We start from the raw sequence: 18123 nt of genomic DNA, 5'->3' as shown, positions 1-18123 counted from the left end.
AAGCCATGGGATGTTTTGTAGCTGTACTAGTGAGTCATGACTCGGGGCTTCTTTTACAGTGCAGCTATCATAAGTCTTTGAGTAATCACAGACTTTAAAAGTATACTATATCAACAAGATAAGAGAAACAGCCCACAACACTAACAACATTATCTTTTACCAAAATTGATTAGCCCATACAATGTGTTTCAAATATTTTGTATAAACTTACTCAGCAAGCTGGAAATAAGGATGTTCTTGAAGAACAAGCTGCAAAAAGTAAGTTGCTGTACAGCAAAGGAAAGTGAAGTAACTATCACGAAAACTGAAATGTCCGTTAATTCCAGTTTGTACCTAATTTACAAATCTTAAAGGCAGGACATCTATTTGCCCATGTTTCTTAGTGGCCCCTTAGTTATGCTCTCTACTGTACTTCTCAATAGGACAATTAGCAGGTCTGGGGATGCATTGCTGAATGAATACAGCAAAATATAACTAAGAGTCTGATGTTAAAATTTGGCATACTAGTCATGATGCATTCAAATACTATATTCTTGACCTCTGTGTATGAATTGTGCTTGTTATCACTTGTTATTAAATGTAAATATATACATTAGTTCCATGTCAAAGTTGTCCAGTAAAGATTACAAATAGGCAGAAATTGCAAACAGCACATTGTGCATAGAATTTTCCGCTCCCTTTGGGCTGAAGTACAGAATCAGAGAGCTTTTACTGGTTGTTGGCCGTCAGCTTTTCCCCTTTTCCCCTCGGTGGCTGTGTGGGGAAGGGACTTCCCTCAGGAAAGGCAGTGCCCGTCAAGCTCTTATACCACTATGCCCAGGATTCCTACTCTTGCCTGGTAATCACGCAATAGAGTAACCAGTTCTTCTTTTCCCTTCTCTGCAATGTGGTAGAGTGGTCAGCTGGGGAGATTCTGAGTAGCCGCAGTCAGGGAAGGGACAGCAGCGTCTCAGAGCACTATGCCCCCTACTTCCATCTTGTATTGTCAGGACTGACCCAAACTCTCCAGTTAGAGTAAGGCTTATGGGACTCCTTTTCAATTCATATTCAAATGCAGATTTTCTTCTTAATACAGTCTCCTCTGAGATTCACAGAGTGGCCGCTGGGCCATAACTCTGAGGTCACTTGCTTAGATCTAAGGGGAACATGCCATAAACAAGCAAGACAGAAACTACAGAAGAGCCATTGATCTTTCATCTCACAAGTTTGATCCCCTCCTTGCCACAGTTTTGGTATCTTCCACTCTACACGGAAATTCAAATTTATAGAAGATTGTAAAATGCAATGAAAATGTCAGACACCCTAAAACTCTGATTTCCCCCCCATCCTCAATGTTTAGGGGAGACTGGAGGAGGATTTCTAATAGTGATATTTATTATCTTTCTCCTACAAACTGAGGTGCCAACCTCTGGCCCTTTCTGCTCAAGCAGAGGAACATATGTAGTGATGTCACAAATGGGATAAGGACACAGGTTCTGGTACAAAATCTTAATAAATGTATATCAGACTTGCTCAGAGGTGATTTTGAAGTCAATACTTGTTAAATTTCATTTTTCCCTAAGTCAAGCAAAGGTCCTGAGTGAGAAGAACAACTGTGCCAAGGATCAAACTTTATTTGTTTTTTGTTTCATCCTTGTTCAAAGAAAGCATGGTTTGTTTACAATGGGATAAAATGTAACACTCCCCCCCCCCCCCCACATACACACATACTGATCTGTAACTTTAAAATGGCTGCTGAAACAAATGTAGCTTCAGGTAAATCTAAGCATGGAAAATTTTGGCCTACAAGGTGTCTTGTTCTGAAAAGATATGAACGTGGGAAATGAGGGGGATATAATACACTGTGTTTCACGGCCTTCACTACAGTAGTTGCTACTAGGCATCTATTATAACCCTATTATATTATAACCCTAGAAGAGCATATTTTAAAACAGCTTGGACATGATTCACCATTGAGCTACTCAAACGGGAGTGACACTGATATAAAACTGCAATGCAATGATGAAATCCGTGGTTTGCACCAAAATACACATTTAGGCTTAACACAGCAAAAGAGAATAAAAGAGGGGGAAAGCACATGGTAACCTATTCGGTAGCCAACGTGGAAGAAAAAAACATCCATTATTTTGGAAAGTGATTACTGGTTTTTTTATGCCTGTTTCCTTCCTAAACATCTTTTAAGATACACAGTTAATATTAGGACTCTTACTTATTTAAATAAAAGAAAGCATAAACGTGTGCACTTTAAAACTTTTCTCGGTGTTTGGGTATCACTGGATGATCTGCCCTAAATTTGTCGTTCTTAATCCATTAAAAGACAGGCCTGTTGTAAATCCACAGGTGCAGATAAAGAGTCACTGTTTGACTGAATCTGAACCCTTTTCAGATGAAAAATGTCAGTGGCAGAAAGGGAGGCTGAATTATTTTTTGAAAGGGTTTTCAAAGATTCTCATGATTCCTCTGGTATCAGTTAAATGTGACATGTCCATAGACTTGGCTTTTTTTAGTGTGTAAAAAGGCAAGCAAATGCTCCTGGTTTCATCTTTATGTAGAAAATGCTACAGTGTGTGTATGTTCAACATGTTGACCTGCAGTTCCAAAAAGCCCCCCATCTCTAATTATCTTACAGAGATTGTTCAAAAGTTAATTTCATTTCTCTCAGTATTCCTATAGAAATTTTAAAAAATGTATGTTGGATATAATTGCTACATAATTAACCTTTCCAATTTATATATCACCTTTGCAAATGTCTGAAGCTGTCATTATAAAGAATACTTATTCTCATATTTATAAACTGGTGTAAACCAATATAGCTGACTGGATTTGTGCCAGTTTACATGAAGGATATGGACCACAATGTTTAATGGAGTATTTTTGCAATCTGCAGTACTCACTACTGAAATACAGATATCTTGCCTGGAAACAGAGCCCAGAACCAATTCTGCTCCTTGGAAAATGGTCGGGGTTTATTCCCATGAACAAGGAAAACCTTCTCCACAGTCTGGATGTATCATAAAGCCAGATATTCATATGAGTGACTAGTATGGGAGATGTGTTGAAAGCTTGTGGGATTGCTTGCCAGCAAGGGAGAGATTCTCATTCCCCTCATTCCCACCCCCACAAGTTCAATTTTGCAACCATCACCAGCCCTAAATCCAGGATAGGCATCCAGTTTAGTAATTGAGTAGGCAGAATCTCTGATCTTTGTGAAAAATCACAGTTGTGATTCATATAATACTACCTGTAGTTGATGGGAAGAATTATGTTGATGTGGAAGACAAGAATTATTGTCACAGCTGATCAATATATGAAGGGAAGAATAGGACATACCATAAAGGGAAAGCGAGGTGAAATTCTGGCCCCATTGAAGTCAGTGTGAGTTTTGCCATTGACTTCAATATGGAAATGATTTCATCCAGAATAGCTAACTTCATAGAGGCCGGAGCTCAGATGGGCAACAGTATGTTGAAAAATGTATTTGTCAAAAATGGGATTTTGTATGAAACAATTTTTTTGGCAAAATTGTTTTAAGAAATGTTTTTGTATCTTGTAAAAATGTAAAAGGGAAAATTTTCAGAAAAAAACTTGCAATTTTTCAGTATTTTTGATATTTTTTGTTTTAAAATTCTGGAAAAGTGCCCCCTTTTTCCCCTCCTTTTTTCCACTAGATCAGTGAGAGGGGAAGTTAAACAGTGAAATAAAGAAATACTTTCGTTTAGTTTTGAAAGTGTTACTTTCAGAAAGATAGTAACTTCATGTTTAGAAATAATAATTTCAGTCTTTAATTCCTCTCTGTAAGTGAGAGAAAGTAGCACAGAGTTACATTATGATTTTTTTCCAGTGGAAGAAAATAAAATAAAAAGTGACAGAGTTTTTGACCCCCACTTTTTCTTACTTTTCTTAGAGCAAACATATTGGCACTAGATCTACTAGTCTTAATTACTTCAGGTCAAATCCTGAAACCCTGACTCAGGCAAAACTTTAGTTGAGATAAATTATTTTTATCTATATACCTGTATAAACCCAGAGGAACTCCACCAAAGTCAGTGGGGTTACTCTGTATTTACATTGGTGTAAATGAGAAAAGAATGTAGCCCAATAGAAATTTTGCAATATATTGCAAAAATTTTGAGTATAGACTTCAGAATTTGGCTGTTTGTGACAGTGAAATGCAGGAAGGATGTTAACCCCAGTGTTGTACTTCCTGTTGCACTTTTTCTTTCTGCAGCCATCATCTCCTCCTCAGCATTCGATCAAAGCCTCTTGAATAACTGTTATTCTCTCTCATTCTCAAAGACTTACCAAATAAAAATGCCTTCAAAATATAATGGGTGTGAAAAGATGCAAGAAAGAAATGGGACTTTATAACCCAAATTTGAATATAATTATAAGGAAAAAGGTTTAGTTTTTTTTTCTCAGGATGACAAGATCAGTTGTTTTTCAGACAAGCATAATTAATTCTCATTATATGGGTCCTCAGAACATTGTGCATGTAAAACAAACACAAAGACGAAGGTGGTTGTTGTCAAGGCACAAGTGAAAGTACTCTAAAGATTGCTTGTTTTCTTTGTTTGCAGGAGAGCTGGAGATATTCCAGAAGGATGGGGAGCGCAAGATTCAGAGTCGGCAGCAGCTTCCAGTTGGAACAACATGGGGGCCTTTTGCTGGGAAGATGGGTCTGAATAATAACACCTTGGTATGTAGATGCCCAGTGAGTTGACTTTGCTATGCTGTTTGTCATCCCTTAGGAGTTAGTCTTTATTGCTACTTAACCAAATCACTTAAAATCAAGCCATTGTAAGCTTTTATGGACAGTGCTATTTGGATCTTTTCCAAGCAGTCCATCTATGGCAGCAGTCTACAAAGAGTTATGCAAGGCACAGATTAATGGTTCTAAAGTTGTTACTTTAGAATTAGGAGAGTTATATGATGATTCTTACCTTATCTGCTGAGCCAAACTGATGCCTTTCACTTTTAATAACATATCAGAGGGGGTTTTTCAGAGCACAAATTAATTATTGAACAATTCATATTAACAAAGTATATAGAAAATACACAATAACTATGTTAACCTGTATAAAAGTTAATTTAACCCCTACTAAACATAAGGATATTGAGAGCTACAGAATCTGTCATCAACTTGCAGCCATTATGTCAAGGTATTGAAGGATTCTGACATGGGTGCCTAGAATTATGTGAGGTATAGTCCAAATTAGCCCTGATTTCGCTGAACTCAGAGGTCCATATAAGTACTGCACTGCTGAGCCATAATTTAGTATGTTAAAAATAGTGTAATTTCTATCTCTTAATTTTTTTGTTTTAGACACTTAAAATCTGCATTTCTTTGAAAGGATAGAGCTTTGGAGCAGTTACTGTTTAGCAGATCAGTGCCTGCTATTACAGAGGTTTCATGCACACATTATTGACATAAAAAATTGTGAAACTTTTTCATTACAGTATATCATAGAAATGCATTTCCATATTTAAAATACATTTGCTGCATAATTGTCATGCAAGTATGCCTATTAAAAATTGTAATGAAGAAATACTGTAGTTACTCTATATTTGCAGTACCCATTTTTAAACCTTAATGTTTCTTAACCCTTTTAATATAGAGGGTTTTTTTAAATCTAAAAGCACTAATCCATATTATGGATTAATAGTCTAGACACAATAGAGCTAGTTTTTCCAAGTTCTCAGCATCCATAAATGGGACTAAATTTTCAAAAGAGCTCAGGTCCCATTTTGGGAACCTAAAAAGGGGGAAGATTTTCAGCACCCAACAGTTCCCATTGTGACAAATTGGGCTCTGGTTTCTTCTGAAAATCTGGTCCATAAGTGTTTGCTCTTTCATGTCTCTCTAATCTCTATGTTATAAAGCACTTAGCACCAGGATATCTCAGAGCTGATCCTTTCACCAAAATCTTGTGCACTGTGTCTGTATTTCTACTTGGAATGTTCTCCTAAAATTTCCCACCATTACTACTTCCATTTCAGCTCCATCAGTGGTGGCAGGGATGGGTATGTGAGCACTAGTGTAAACCGTATTCCTGGTAGGTACAGGTATTTTAGTTACAGTGTTGTCTGACCTGCTTAGAGCAAGCCTACATAACATAGTAACTAGCACTATCTCTCCATTATTGCTTTACCTAGTGCTACCACCAATGATGGTATCTGTGGGAAATTTTAACAAAAATTTCCTTATGTATATAAAGCTTAAGTAAACATTTGCAGGTTATAAAATAGAAACAGTGCAAATGGTGACTGACCCTTAAATGTAGGAGCTCTAAAAGGCATCATTAGAATAAACTGGCAATGTGACAGTGATACTGCTACTGTTTTGTTATGTTTCTCTAGACAAATTGGAGTGCAATCACAGCCAATAGAGCAGGACTTCTACCCAGTTTTTGGTCTCTCACGGGTGTATTTGGGCTCTTCTGTTCTCTGCTACAGCTGATCAGAACAGTTTTGACAAAACAAAATGTTGCTGAAATATGCTGTTTTGTCAACACAGAAACATCTTTCAGGAAATTATCAGTTCCAATAAAGCTTTAATCAGCGAGAGAGAATGATACCGACTCTCATTGTATAGTCTGATGGTTAAGGCACTGAGCTGGAGATGGGAGATATGGGTTCTAGTCCCTTGCGCTGCCTAATTCAGAGTGATCTGGGACAGAACCTCCAAAAGCAGACTAAGCAATTTCTTTGGGCCCCATTCACTTTTTATTATAAGAACTTGCCTGTTTTAGTATTGTGTGTGTGTGTTGGGTGGGGGGATACTCCTGCTTAGGGCCTCCAATGGGCTAGCACCAGCATTGATCTGGGATGAAAAACTCAGTCCTGAATCATGCAGAGTAAGGTCTTGAATGTGGCTTTTCCACATAGCATGTGAGTGCCCTAACCACCAGGCTAGAGAGGGAGAAACACACATGCCCCCTCTATTCCTGAATCAAAAAGCTTGGAGTCTGCTTTCATGGAAACATTCAAAAGATTTTGGTTTTATTCCACATTGGAATGAAAACAGATTTTGAAACCTCCAGAATTGCTGTGAAATGGAATTGGAGTGGTCTGGTCAGCTCTGTTTTCTTCCTAAGAACTTTTCCCAAATAATGGTGATCTTTCCCCATTACTGAGGCCTCTGCCTCTGAGCATTAGCTTGTTACTTTAGAATGCTGTAGGAAAACATCAACGTTTTGATAAATCTTTAATTTATTGTTTAGGCCTGACAATCCTGATGCCAGCTTGTAATCGTTTTTATTTTATATTTTTTCTGAAGCTTTTCTGTTTTATTCTTAATCTTTCTGTCTATTTGACATGTTTGATGCCTATTCTCTATAAAACACATGCTCTCTTTTGTTTTTAAAGGGAGCTGTATTTGTTTATTTGTTATTTATACATATTTTTAAAAGCTCATCTAGGGAAAGCCACACCTCCCAGGACTCAATCATGGTTTCACATGGGTGCTTGACAGCAGGTTTCACCACTGCAAACATTTTGGTGTGATGAACCTTATAAATAAATCAAGTAATCTTTTGAAAGACTTTAAAAGTAAATCTCTGGTAAAGGAACAAAAGGAAGATTCTGTGAACTCTTGGCTACCATTTCACAGTATTTGCAGTTGGATTTTCATACTTGATCCAACACATCTGCTCATGGCTGACTCTTGAAATGTATGGGTGAGCATGAGTCCTTGTCATTCATTATCTGTCCTTAATGATTCTTGGAGTGGTAGCAGTGTGATGGTATCTCCCAAAGAGGATTTATTTACCTTATTACAAAAGATACTACCTACTTACACTCCTTTTAGTCAGCCTTGAATAAAATCTGAAGATGAAATAATACTCTTTTAAACTGGTTCATATTCCAGGCAGTACTCTGATGCTGAGTTTAAACTCGCAGTTGTTGGTTCAAGAGATTCAGCACAGTAATTAATTCAACAGAGTAATTAATTGAGTCACTGTGCCAGATGTCAAATACTTTTCAGATCTTTCAAGTTCTATCTTGAAGTACATTAACAATATACATCTCAGAATAGTGGAAGGTTGGGTATCTTGAACAACTGATTGAAGTGGCATTTGCTACTATAGTAACAGCAATAGCTGTTGTTGACTTCCAGTTAGCAGTGCCTAGACATTGCTAAGGGACTTAATGGAATCCACTAATTGACTATCTTGTGCACGGTCCATACCAGGACATGGACATCATAAAGTAGTAGCTCTACCAGATGAACTAAGGAAAGTCTGATGGTTAAGCAAGGAAGAGAAGTGTTGAATTTTTATCAGCTAGGAGTCAGTCAAGAGTCTCATTCACATACCTCACAGTATCAAAATACCTCTAAGAAGTATTTACAGTGTTGCATTATCACAATAAATGAAGAAGACTCACTTTTTACTTAGTTCTATTAGGCAATATTCTTTAGCCTTCGGATGCATGTATGGAGTTAGTATCTGTAGGGAGAATTGGGCACACCGGTTTTATCCTCCCCTCCCCCCCACCTTTCACTTCCAATTCAAGGACAGTGGATCAAAGTTGAACAGTAGCTGATAGAAGTGCAGCCCCTGCTGTAGCAGGTTGCAAACAACTAGAAAACTAGAACCGAAAGGTGGTGTCCTTCTGCTGGCTTGCAGGAAATAAGTTATCATCAAATCATTTCTGTGTTTTTTTTTTTAACAAAAATAAAGCAAACAATGAGCTCTGCTATAGAATGAAGGTGGTATGATTCTAATCACCAGTCTTGCCTGGAGGCTCTTAAATGTGTGCATTGACATATAGCTCCTAAAACTCAGTAGTGCCAAATACACAGGTGGATTTTTCAAGATATGTAGTGATACCTGCCTATCTCTTGACACTGCAATCTGGGTCTTTGTATATATCAAATGTAATTTGAAAAGAAAGATGAGATAACATTTGCTAATGTGGAAAAATCCTGTGTTCAGATCCTGCAGCCATGAGGGTAGTTCCTGTTCACACAAGTAGTCCTATGATCAGGCACTAAAAATTTGTTTAAGAAAAGGTTGTCTTTTCCCCTCCTATACCAAAATAATTTTATTGTAAACTCAGCCATTTTAATCCCTGTGGTCTTCTTTAAAAACTTTGAGGGAATAAGACCCCTTCAGAAGAAAAGAACATTGCAGAAAATTCCCAGTTACAGCTGATATTTCTAGAGGAGAAGTGGCAAAGAATGTATAGCTCATGATGAAAGTCAAACAGTGGTTTGTGCCATTACTTCATTAATCAAGTGGAGGCATTCTGAAAAATGTTTTTCTTCGGCTGCAGCCATCTATTTTTTGGTGTTAATCTGTGCCCTGTGGCAGGGTTTTGTGAAGCAAAACAATGAGCAGTTGTATCATACCTCCCCCCATTGTTGTCGTCCCTGTCAGAAGGAGGAGAGGATGATGCAGGTCTGTATCAACCTGATAAGGAAAAGAGGATTCAAAATGGCTGTGGAGAGAATCCAGCAGAGTAAAGTGTGTAGTTTTGGACCAGACTAGCGATGGAATATAGCAGAGACTCTTTAATGGGATCCTGAAGGTTCACTGCCAAAGCTATACTTCTTCTAGAAGATTTCCTAATCCAAGAGTTTGATTAGGAAGTGCCGTGACTGTCTGAGCAGCCAAGGTTCAAAATGCAGTTAAGTTATTCACTCACTAATCTGTGGCTGGTCACTTCAGGTTAAAATCCTCCTATCTATAGTACCCAGCCACTTTTAATCTTTAGAGTTACAATATTAGAGTTTACTTGCCACATTGACTGGAGGCTAAGACCACTGAAAAAGCTACATAGGCTCTCTATGACTTCTTGTTTAAACTGTAATGTGTTTATCAATTTAACTTGAATGCTATGGGCTAGATTTTGCCCCCGGATACATACTTTTAAGGATTTAGCCCTCCTGTTAACATACAGTCACTTTTGTATATTACTACATAGAAAAGTGCTATAGTTAATAACAGCCCTGATTCTAATCTTGATTAGGCCAGTTTTACACCATTGTAACTCAGTTGTCATCTGTGGATTTATTCGTGACTTACCCCAGTGTTTGAGATCAGAATAGGTCCATTATGTTTGCAAGTGTCATTTCAAAACATTTCACCATTCCCCCAAGTACTAGAACACGCAAACCAAGAGGCATTCCTGCACAAAATCTTATATTACAATGAAGGGTAATCACTTTAGACTTCCACACCGTGCAAGTGTAAGGGAGAGTTATTTTACACTAACAGTTATAAAAACACCAAATGTGTTCATCCAGTGTGAAAATTCACAGTGCACAATAGCCTTTATTAATTTATTATCTTTCATAATGTGGTCTATTAAGATGTAATGTGAAACTTGTGTCAAGGGAGAATGGATACACTGTCTCAAGACCATTTCAAAGATTTTGGTTATTTCCTTTGTAGTTTGGACATTTACATCTTTGTTCATAAAAAAATTCTTTATATGTTTTCATTTCTGAATTAATATTTGAAGTGCAGATTTAATTTCAATATGACACTGATATTGTAAGAGTACACAGTAAAGACTGGAATAAATGCTCAGCCAAGTGAACAAAAGTATAAAGTTGGTTTTGACCTTAAGGACCTTCTCACCTGTTACTGTGTGATGCAGAAAACCAAAGGGTGATGAGGCAACTTCCACAACAAATTGTGTTAGTGTTTCTACTATGTGTACATTCTGCATGAAAAATTAGTGCTAATTCAACCGTAATGTTGAGAAAACAAGTACTTGATTGGCACTTACTATATGTAAAGTTTTTTTTTAAATCCATATTTTAAGGCAAATGTACACTGGAATAGAGTTAAGATTGAGGTTCCAATATTTATTCTCCATTTCCTTGTATCTGAATGCTTCTTTTCTCAACCTTAACATTGTGTTGTTATTAGTAGCTTTTTGTATGGAACTTTCTTGTCTATTTTTTAACCTTCTTTCTTTTGATTGAGGCCTCCTGATGACCTGGGAAATGTACCCTTTGATCATTATTTGACACCTGTGTATTAAAAGACTGTGTTTACAAATGTTAAAAAACTCCATTTGGGAGTTTTACGGTAACACTATTTTCCTATATTCATAGATTTTAATCCCAGATGGGACCTTTATGATCATGTAGTCTGACTTCCTGCATAACACAATAATTTCTGCATCAACTGGATAACTTCAGTTTGAGCTTTAGCATGTCTTTTAGAAAGATATCCAGTCTTGATTTAAAGACTTCAAGTGATAGAGAATCACATTTACATATCACTTTTCCTGTGGCTAGTCATGTCACTATACAACTAAATACCTACAGATGCATGTATACAATGTACATATTTAAGGTGACTGCTTAAATAGTAATGCTTTTCTCTACTGAGCATATTTTAAATGTTTATAAGTTTCTTATGTTCTAAAACTCCTTCTTTCAATGATTCACAAAATATACTGCTCATTATGGACTGTGTAAATATAAAATATCAGGTTTAAAGATTCAGCAGTTTTTGAGATCTACTTTTTCCCTTCCCATCAAAAAAACTAAACATGGGGGAGGGGGGAATTTACAATGAGAAAATTCACTTTCTAAAGATTTTCTCACAATTCAAAATGACTGAAATAATTTTGCCCACACTTTTTGAATAGTTTCATCTTTACACAGTGACCGTGCATGGAAAATTCCAGCCAAATAGGTGAATGTTTCAGAAAGTTTTAAGTGTGTGAGAACAGTGTCATAGACACTTAATTGCAACCTGGCCTAGAGCTCTGGTGACTGGTACCTTCTTTAATTAATATTTTTCTATCTGTTATAATAGACCATAAGATTATCCAAATCACAGTCACACACATGCTATTTCTGTCTTATATTGTTAAACCATGACTTTGGTGCTCATGGAAGGTTCTGAATTGAAAACATTAGAAACTGAAGCTGTCCCTTTGTGCATAAAAGAGGTAAATCTCAGGGAGCACTGTAGATTTCTCCACTTCTGCATGTTCTAAGCCTGGTGTAGAAAAATCACATCTAAGGTTGTGCCTACACAACAAAATTCCCCACCCCACATTTATTGCCAGTGGAGGTGCACTGATGGCAGTGCTGTTGTAAACGGAGCTCCAGTAGCCTCTGGTAATTTATCCACCATGTTGTCTCTACCTGTACACAGCAGATCTACACAGTAACATGCTAGAATAAAGCCTAGAGTAGATAGGGCCTTAGGGCGAAAAGAAGATTCAGTCTCCATTACCATTGATACTTGACCTCATTGCTGAGAGAGAAAATCAAGGTGTCAGTTTTTATGGTGGCAGTTATCATTGCATGAGTAATATAGTTTGAAATGATTAGTTCCATTCATTTGTTTGGCAGTCATGCAGTTGAGAGAATTAAATTATGGCCCCAGTGAAGTCAATGACAAAAGTTTCATTGACTTAAATGGGGCTAGGAATTCACCCATGCTTTAGATTCCAAATATCTTGTTTTCTGAGTACTTGTTAAGTGAGATAACCTGCAGTGTTTTAAGAATGATGGAAACAAATGGTTTAGGTATTTCAGAATCTGCCTATATATAGCTTGACACTTGTACTAAGTAAGATATAGTGGGTATGGTAAATTTTAGACAAATATGCTTTAATATTAAATTATCCCCATATCCCAATTCCAAAAAATCAAGGTTTTATTGGAAATACAAACATTTTTACTAATTTTTGCTTTCAGTCGTGTTCAAGCCACTCCATTGACTTCAAAGAGCAGGCAGGGTGTGGCTCACTGCACAGTTTGTCCCCTTCAACTGTAATGGTGCTACCTGGTACCAATATCCTGTGCCTCATTTATCAAACATAGTGAACATGTCTATCAATGCAATCCTGTGAAGATGCCTCAAAGTCAGGTGAGTTGAAAAGAAAATCATCTTCACCTATCATGTCTCTGCTGTACAAAACACAAGAGGCAAGGTAGCCTGCTATCTTGGTTGCCCTTTTCCAGCAGAACCCTAGTCCACCTACTCCAGTGCAATTGCTGAGACGAAGGAGCTGGTGCACCAAGTGATGATTGTTTGCTTTGGTTCTTGTAAAACTCACTTTAACCATGAACAAATATTTGGTATGTGTTCTGGTGCCAGTTCCTTGTGTTCTCACTCATTGTAAAATATGTATATAACCCCATCAGAGTTGATAATGTTTTGCATTAAGATACCATCTTAAATACCTTAGTAATAATCAATAAACTCTAACTAGATGTTTTTTTTCTTAATATATGTTATTACATGTTCCACAGACCACAGCAGTGTTAGTTATTTCAAAATATTTATTGGGTGATGTTATAAGAACCTTTACATATCAAATTATTCAGAAATGTGTTAGAGAATTACAGTGGTGTATTTTATATATAAGCAACGTGATCTGTTCTATTATACAGCATAAGAAATAATGTAGCCTCACTCAAAAACAATAATATACCTTCACCTGTGTGCACTTAGTGAGGGGAATTAGCCAGATTACCTTCTAAATGCTAGTAGTTGTATTTAGAATCACCTTCTAATATCAGACATCATCATATATTTAATGTAGATCATTTTTATTCTAATAAAATGTGCTCTAATTTATAACATTCTTTGTAACAGGTTATTATAGCATTATCGCATCACCTGTTTGGCATTTTATCACTTTTATATATTTATATATATATATATATATATATATATATATATATATATATATATATATATATATATATATATAATGACAAAGCTCTGTCCTTGTCTCAAGGGGCAAAGGGAGGGGGAGCCCGGGCCCACCCTCTACTCCGGACTCCAGCCCAGGGACCCTATTAGTATCAGCTATGGTAGCTGACCTTTTAGAAACATGACACGTACAATTCCCTGGGCTGCTTCCTCCACAGCAGCCCTCACTTCCTCAAGCTCCACTTCACCCTTACCTCAGGGCCTTCTTCCTTGCTCTACTCAGTCTCTCCAACAGCGCAACTTCCTCCCACAGCTCCTGACATGCACACCCACCTGACTAACTGGGAGGCTTTTAACTAGTTTCAGCCAGCCTCTGATTGGCTTCAGGTGTCCCAATCAACCTAACATTCTCCCTGCCTTCTGGAAAGTTCTTAATTGGCCTCAGGTGTCTTAATTGACCTGGAGCAGTTTCCATTTCACTTATCCTGGTACCAGGGATTTGTTTAGCCTGGAGCTAATATATCTATCTCCCACTACTTTTCTATAGCCATCCGGACTTGCCCCGTCACATAACACCCACCCCACCCCCCGCTCAACACCATAGAGTTGGGCAACTTGGGAAGCTAGGCAGTATGCTCGTGACAGATCATCAGCATTGCCATGGTGGCATCCAGCCCTGTGCCGTATGCAGAACTGGAATGGTTGGAGGGATAAGAACCACCTGGTGACCCTTGCATTCTTTTCCTTATTCTGCTGCATCCACTGGAGGGGTGTATGGTCCGTCAAAAGAGTAAATCGCCGGCCTAAGAGGTAATAACGCAGTGTCTCCATAGCCCATTTGACAGCAAGGCATTCTCTCTCGACTACTGCATATTTCTGTTCTCTTGGGAGAAGCTTTCTGCTTAGGTAGAGGATCGGGTGTTCCTCTTCTCCCACCATTGTGACAGAACTGCCCCCAACCCCACCTTGGAAGCATCTGTTTCTAAAATAAATTCCCTGTTAAAGTCCAGGGCTATGAGTACGGGGTCATTACAGAGGGCCGCCCGAAGGTCTGTGAATGCCCCCTCTGCTGTGTCGGTTCATTTTACCATGTCTGGACCTCGGGCCTTCACTAGGTCTGTTAGGGGACTTGCCCTAGTGGCAAAGTGGGGAATAAAACGTCGGTAGTAGCCTACCATGCCAAGGAACGCACGGACCTGCTTCTTTTGGGTCAGCCATGGCCAGTTTTGAATTGCTTCTAGCTTATTTGTTTGGGGCTTCACTATGCCCCTTCCCACAATGTATCCCAGGTACCTAGCCTCTGCTAGCCCTATGGTGCATTTAGCGGGATTAGCAGTGAGGCCAGCCTGCCTTAAGGTGTGCAGTACTGCCTCAACTTTCTCCAGGTGTGTTCCCCAGTCTGGAGTATAGATGATGACATCATCTAGGTATGCAGCTGCATAACTAGTATGGGGGCGCAGCAGCTTATCCATGAGGCACTGGAATGTGGCTGGGGCCCCATGTAGTCCAAAAGGGTGGAGAATGCTGTCTTTTCTTTAGCTTCTTTGGTCAGAGGAATCAGATCCAGTGTAGTCAAAAATCGGGCACTACCCAATCGGTCAACCAGTTCGTCGATGCACGGTATGGGGTATGCATCTGGGATATTTATATAAACTGGGATGTTTCATTCAGTCGGCAAAAGTCATTACAGAATCTCATGGTACCATCAGGTTTAGGCACTAGAACAATTGGACTGGACCACTGACTCTAAGATTCTTCAGTAACCCCTAATTGTAACATTTTCTTTACTTGGGCCTTGATTTCTTCTCTTTTGGCTGCTGGGATTCGGTAGGGTCTCAATGTTACCTTGGCTCCAGGGATTGTGCAGATATGATGATAGGTTTCAGTCATCCGCCCTGGTTTTGTAGAGAACACATCTTGGTTGCGATTAATCATGTCAGCTGCCTTGATCTTTTGGATCAGCGTCAAGTCGGATGATATCCTCACTTGCTCGTGTAAGTTATCCTCCTGGGGAAGGGTCTCCTGCATGACTAAGCATGCCTCTCAAGCATGCCAGGAAGATTAGATGTGGTAAATTAGATTAGAAGATTGATGTGGTAAATTTGCTCTGATTTCTGGCGGCCTAGCTGCCGCACCTTATAGTTCACCTCTCCCATGGCTTTGATTACTTTGCAGGGTCCCTGCCACTGGGCCAATAGTTTACTTTCTGCTGTGGGCACCAGTACCATCACCCGATCCCCTGGTTGGAACTGTCGAAGCTTCGCTTGGTGGTTATAATGGCTTCGTTGGGTCTCCTGTGCTTTCTCCAAGTGTTCCCGTACAATGGGCGTAACTCAGGCTAGCCGATCTCTCATCTGCAGTACATGCTCAACTATGTTCCTTCCGGGATTTGGCTCCTCTTCCCAGGCTTCTCTGGCTATATCCAATATACCTTGAGGGTGGTGCCCATAATATAGTAGTTTGAATGGAGAGAAACCCGTGGAGGCTTGCGGAACCTCCCAGATGGCGAACATGAGGTAAGGCAATAGGGTATCTCAATCTTTCCCATCCTGGCTCACCACTTTCCTGATCATGGCCTTGAGGGTCCTATTGAACCTTTCCACAAGGCCATCTGTTTGCGGGTGGTATACAGAGGTCCGTAGGGCTTGTACATGGAGCAATGAACAGAGATCTTTCATCAACTTGGACATGAAAGGTGTCCCTTGATCAGTCAATATCTCCTTGGGTAGCCCAACCTGGGCAAAGATCTGTACTAGCTCCTTAACTATTGTCTTGGAAGCTGTGTTGTGTAGGGGAACAGCTTCCGGGTACTGGGTTGCACAGTCCAGTACAACAAGCACATGTCGGTGGCCCCGAGCTATCTTCTCTAGGGGCCCTACCAGATCCATGGCTATCCGTTCAAAAGGAGCTTCTGTTATTGGAAGAGGTATCAAAAGAGCCCACAAGTGTGGGTAAGGGCTATGTAACTGACACTCCGGACAAGAGGTGCAGTATCGCCAGACATCTTCATGTACTCCTGGACAGAAGAACCTCCGCAGGATCCGGGCCTGGGTTTTCTCTACCCCTAGGTGTCCTCCAAACAGGTGACTGTGGGCGAGACTCAACATGGCTTTTTGACGTTTTCGTGGCACCAGAAGTTGTTGTATCTCTTTCTCCTGCATTTGCACCACACGGTACAGGAGATCTTTCTTCACTATAAAGTAAGGTCCGGCACTCCGGACCTTCCCATCCACGGGTATCCCATTGATCTCGGCCACCTCTTTCCTGGCATTATCATATCTGGGGTCCTCTGCCTGGTCCCGCCCAAAAGTCTCTCTCCCAGGACTAACTTGCCCAAGCTCCCAGAGGCCTGCTTCTGCTTCTTCCAACGGCTCGCCGCCGTCATGGCTGGGGGCAGCCTCTGGCTCACCTTCAGTGGTGGAAGTTTCTCTGTTGGCTGCTTGTGTCCATCTGCCTACTAGGGAGGTCTTCTGGCCCTAGGTCAGGATCCAGGTTCCCAAGGCCTTCGCGGCCTTCCTCTCTCTTTTTTTTTGTTTGTTTTCTGGGTCTTTCAGGGGGCTGAGAACAGATCCTGAAAAATCTCAGCGAACATCAGGGGTTGACATTCCCCCGGTGATGAGTCGCTGTCCTCAGGGTCCCCACCTCCCTCCAGCCTCTCTGGGGGGAGTAAATTATCAAACCCTAGTTCCTCCCAATGACTACAGGATATGGAAGTTTAGGAACTATGCCCACGGTCACCTTAATGGGGTTTCCCTGAACCTCTATCTCCACTGGGATGGTGGAGTAGTGGCTCACGCCCCCATGCATGCACATCACTGCTATGCGTTTGGCTTGTAGCAGCTGACTACTTTTTACCAGTTTACCCGATATGAGGGTGATAGCACTCCCAGAGTCCACAAGCGCTGTAGTCTCTACTCCTTTTATCCTCACTGGCCTGGTGTAATTATGCGGGGCTAATGCCACCCCCGCGAGGTGGATAAGGGAGCATGGGACCTCCCAGTCCCCCAAGTTATATTGCATAGGCTCCTTGGTGCTGGGACACTGTGCTGCTATGTGTCCTTACTCCCCACATGCATAACATCTGTAATTGCTTTTAATCACTCCCTTATCCTGGAGGTTGGGGGGTTTAGTCCTGGGGATATGACCAATCCCTTCCTTCTGGGGTCCCCGCTGGTTTTCAGCCCCCCCTTCTTCCACCTAGGACTCCCCGGGGGTTTGGCTCCCCAACCTTCCAGGGTTGCGGTCGGGTGCTTGTTTCGAAAGGGGCCTTCCTTGGGTAGTCGGGTCAGTTCCCTGGCTGTCATCTGTCTTTCTACCAGCATGATCATATCGTCATATGTGGATGGATCGTTCTGGCCTACCCATTTGCGGAGATCTGGCGGCAGTCCCAGCATGTAATGGTCTATGACCAGGGTCTCCAAAATCTCCTCCGGCCTGTACACCTTGGGCTCTAACCACTTCCATGCAAGGTGTATGAGGTCGAATA

At 40.2% G+C, this 18123-nt stretch overlaps 1 protein-coding gene across 5 annotated transcripts in view; it reads left to right on the top strand.

Moving 5' to 3' along the window:
• ZFPM2 (zinc finger protein, FOG family member 2) overlaps positions 1-18123 on the top strand; it is a 445067-nt gene that overhangs the window by 215688 nt on the left and 211256 nt on the right. For all 5 annotated transcript variants that reach the window (XM_073330330.2, XM_073330335.2, XM_073330336.2 and 2 more), the window contains one exon: positions 4578-4696. In XM_073330330.2, coding sequence (XP_073186431.1) covers positions 4578-4696 — 119 coding nt within the window. The remainder of the gene's footprint in view (positions 1-4577; positions 4697-18123) is intronic.

The sequence above is a fragment of the Lepidochelys kempii genome, chromosome 2 (assembly GCF_965140285.1).
Source record: "Lepidochelys kempii isolate rLepKem1 chromosome 2, rLepKem1.hap1, whole genome shotgun sequence".
Taxonomy (NCBI): domain Eukaryota; kingdom Metazoa; phylum Chordata; order Testudines; family Cheloniidae; genus Lepidochelys; species Lepidochelys kempii.
The sequence above is the reverse complement of the archived record's forward strand: the minus strand, read 5'-3'. Positions and strand labels throughout refer to the sequence as shown.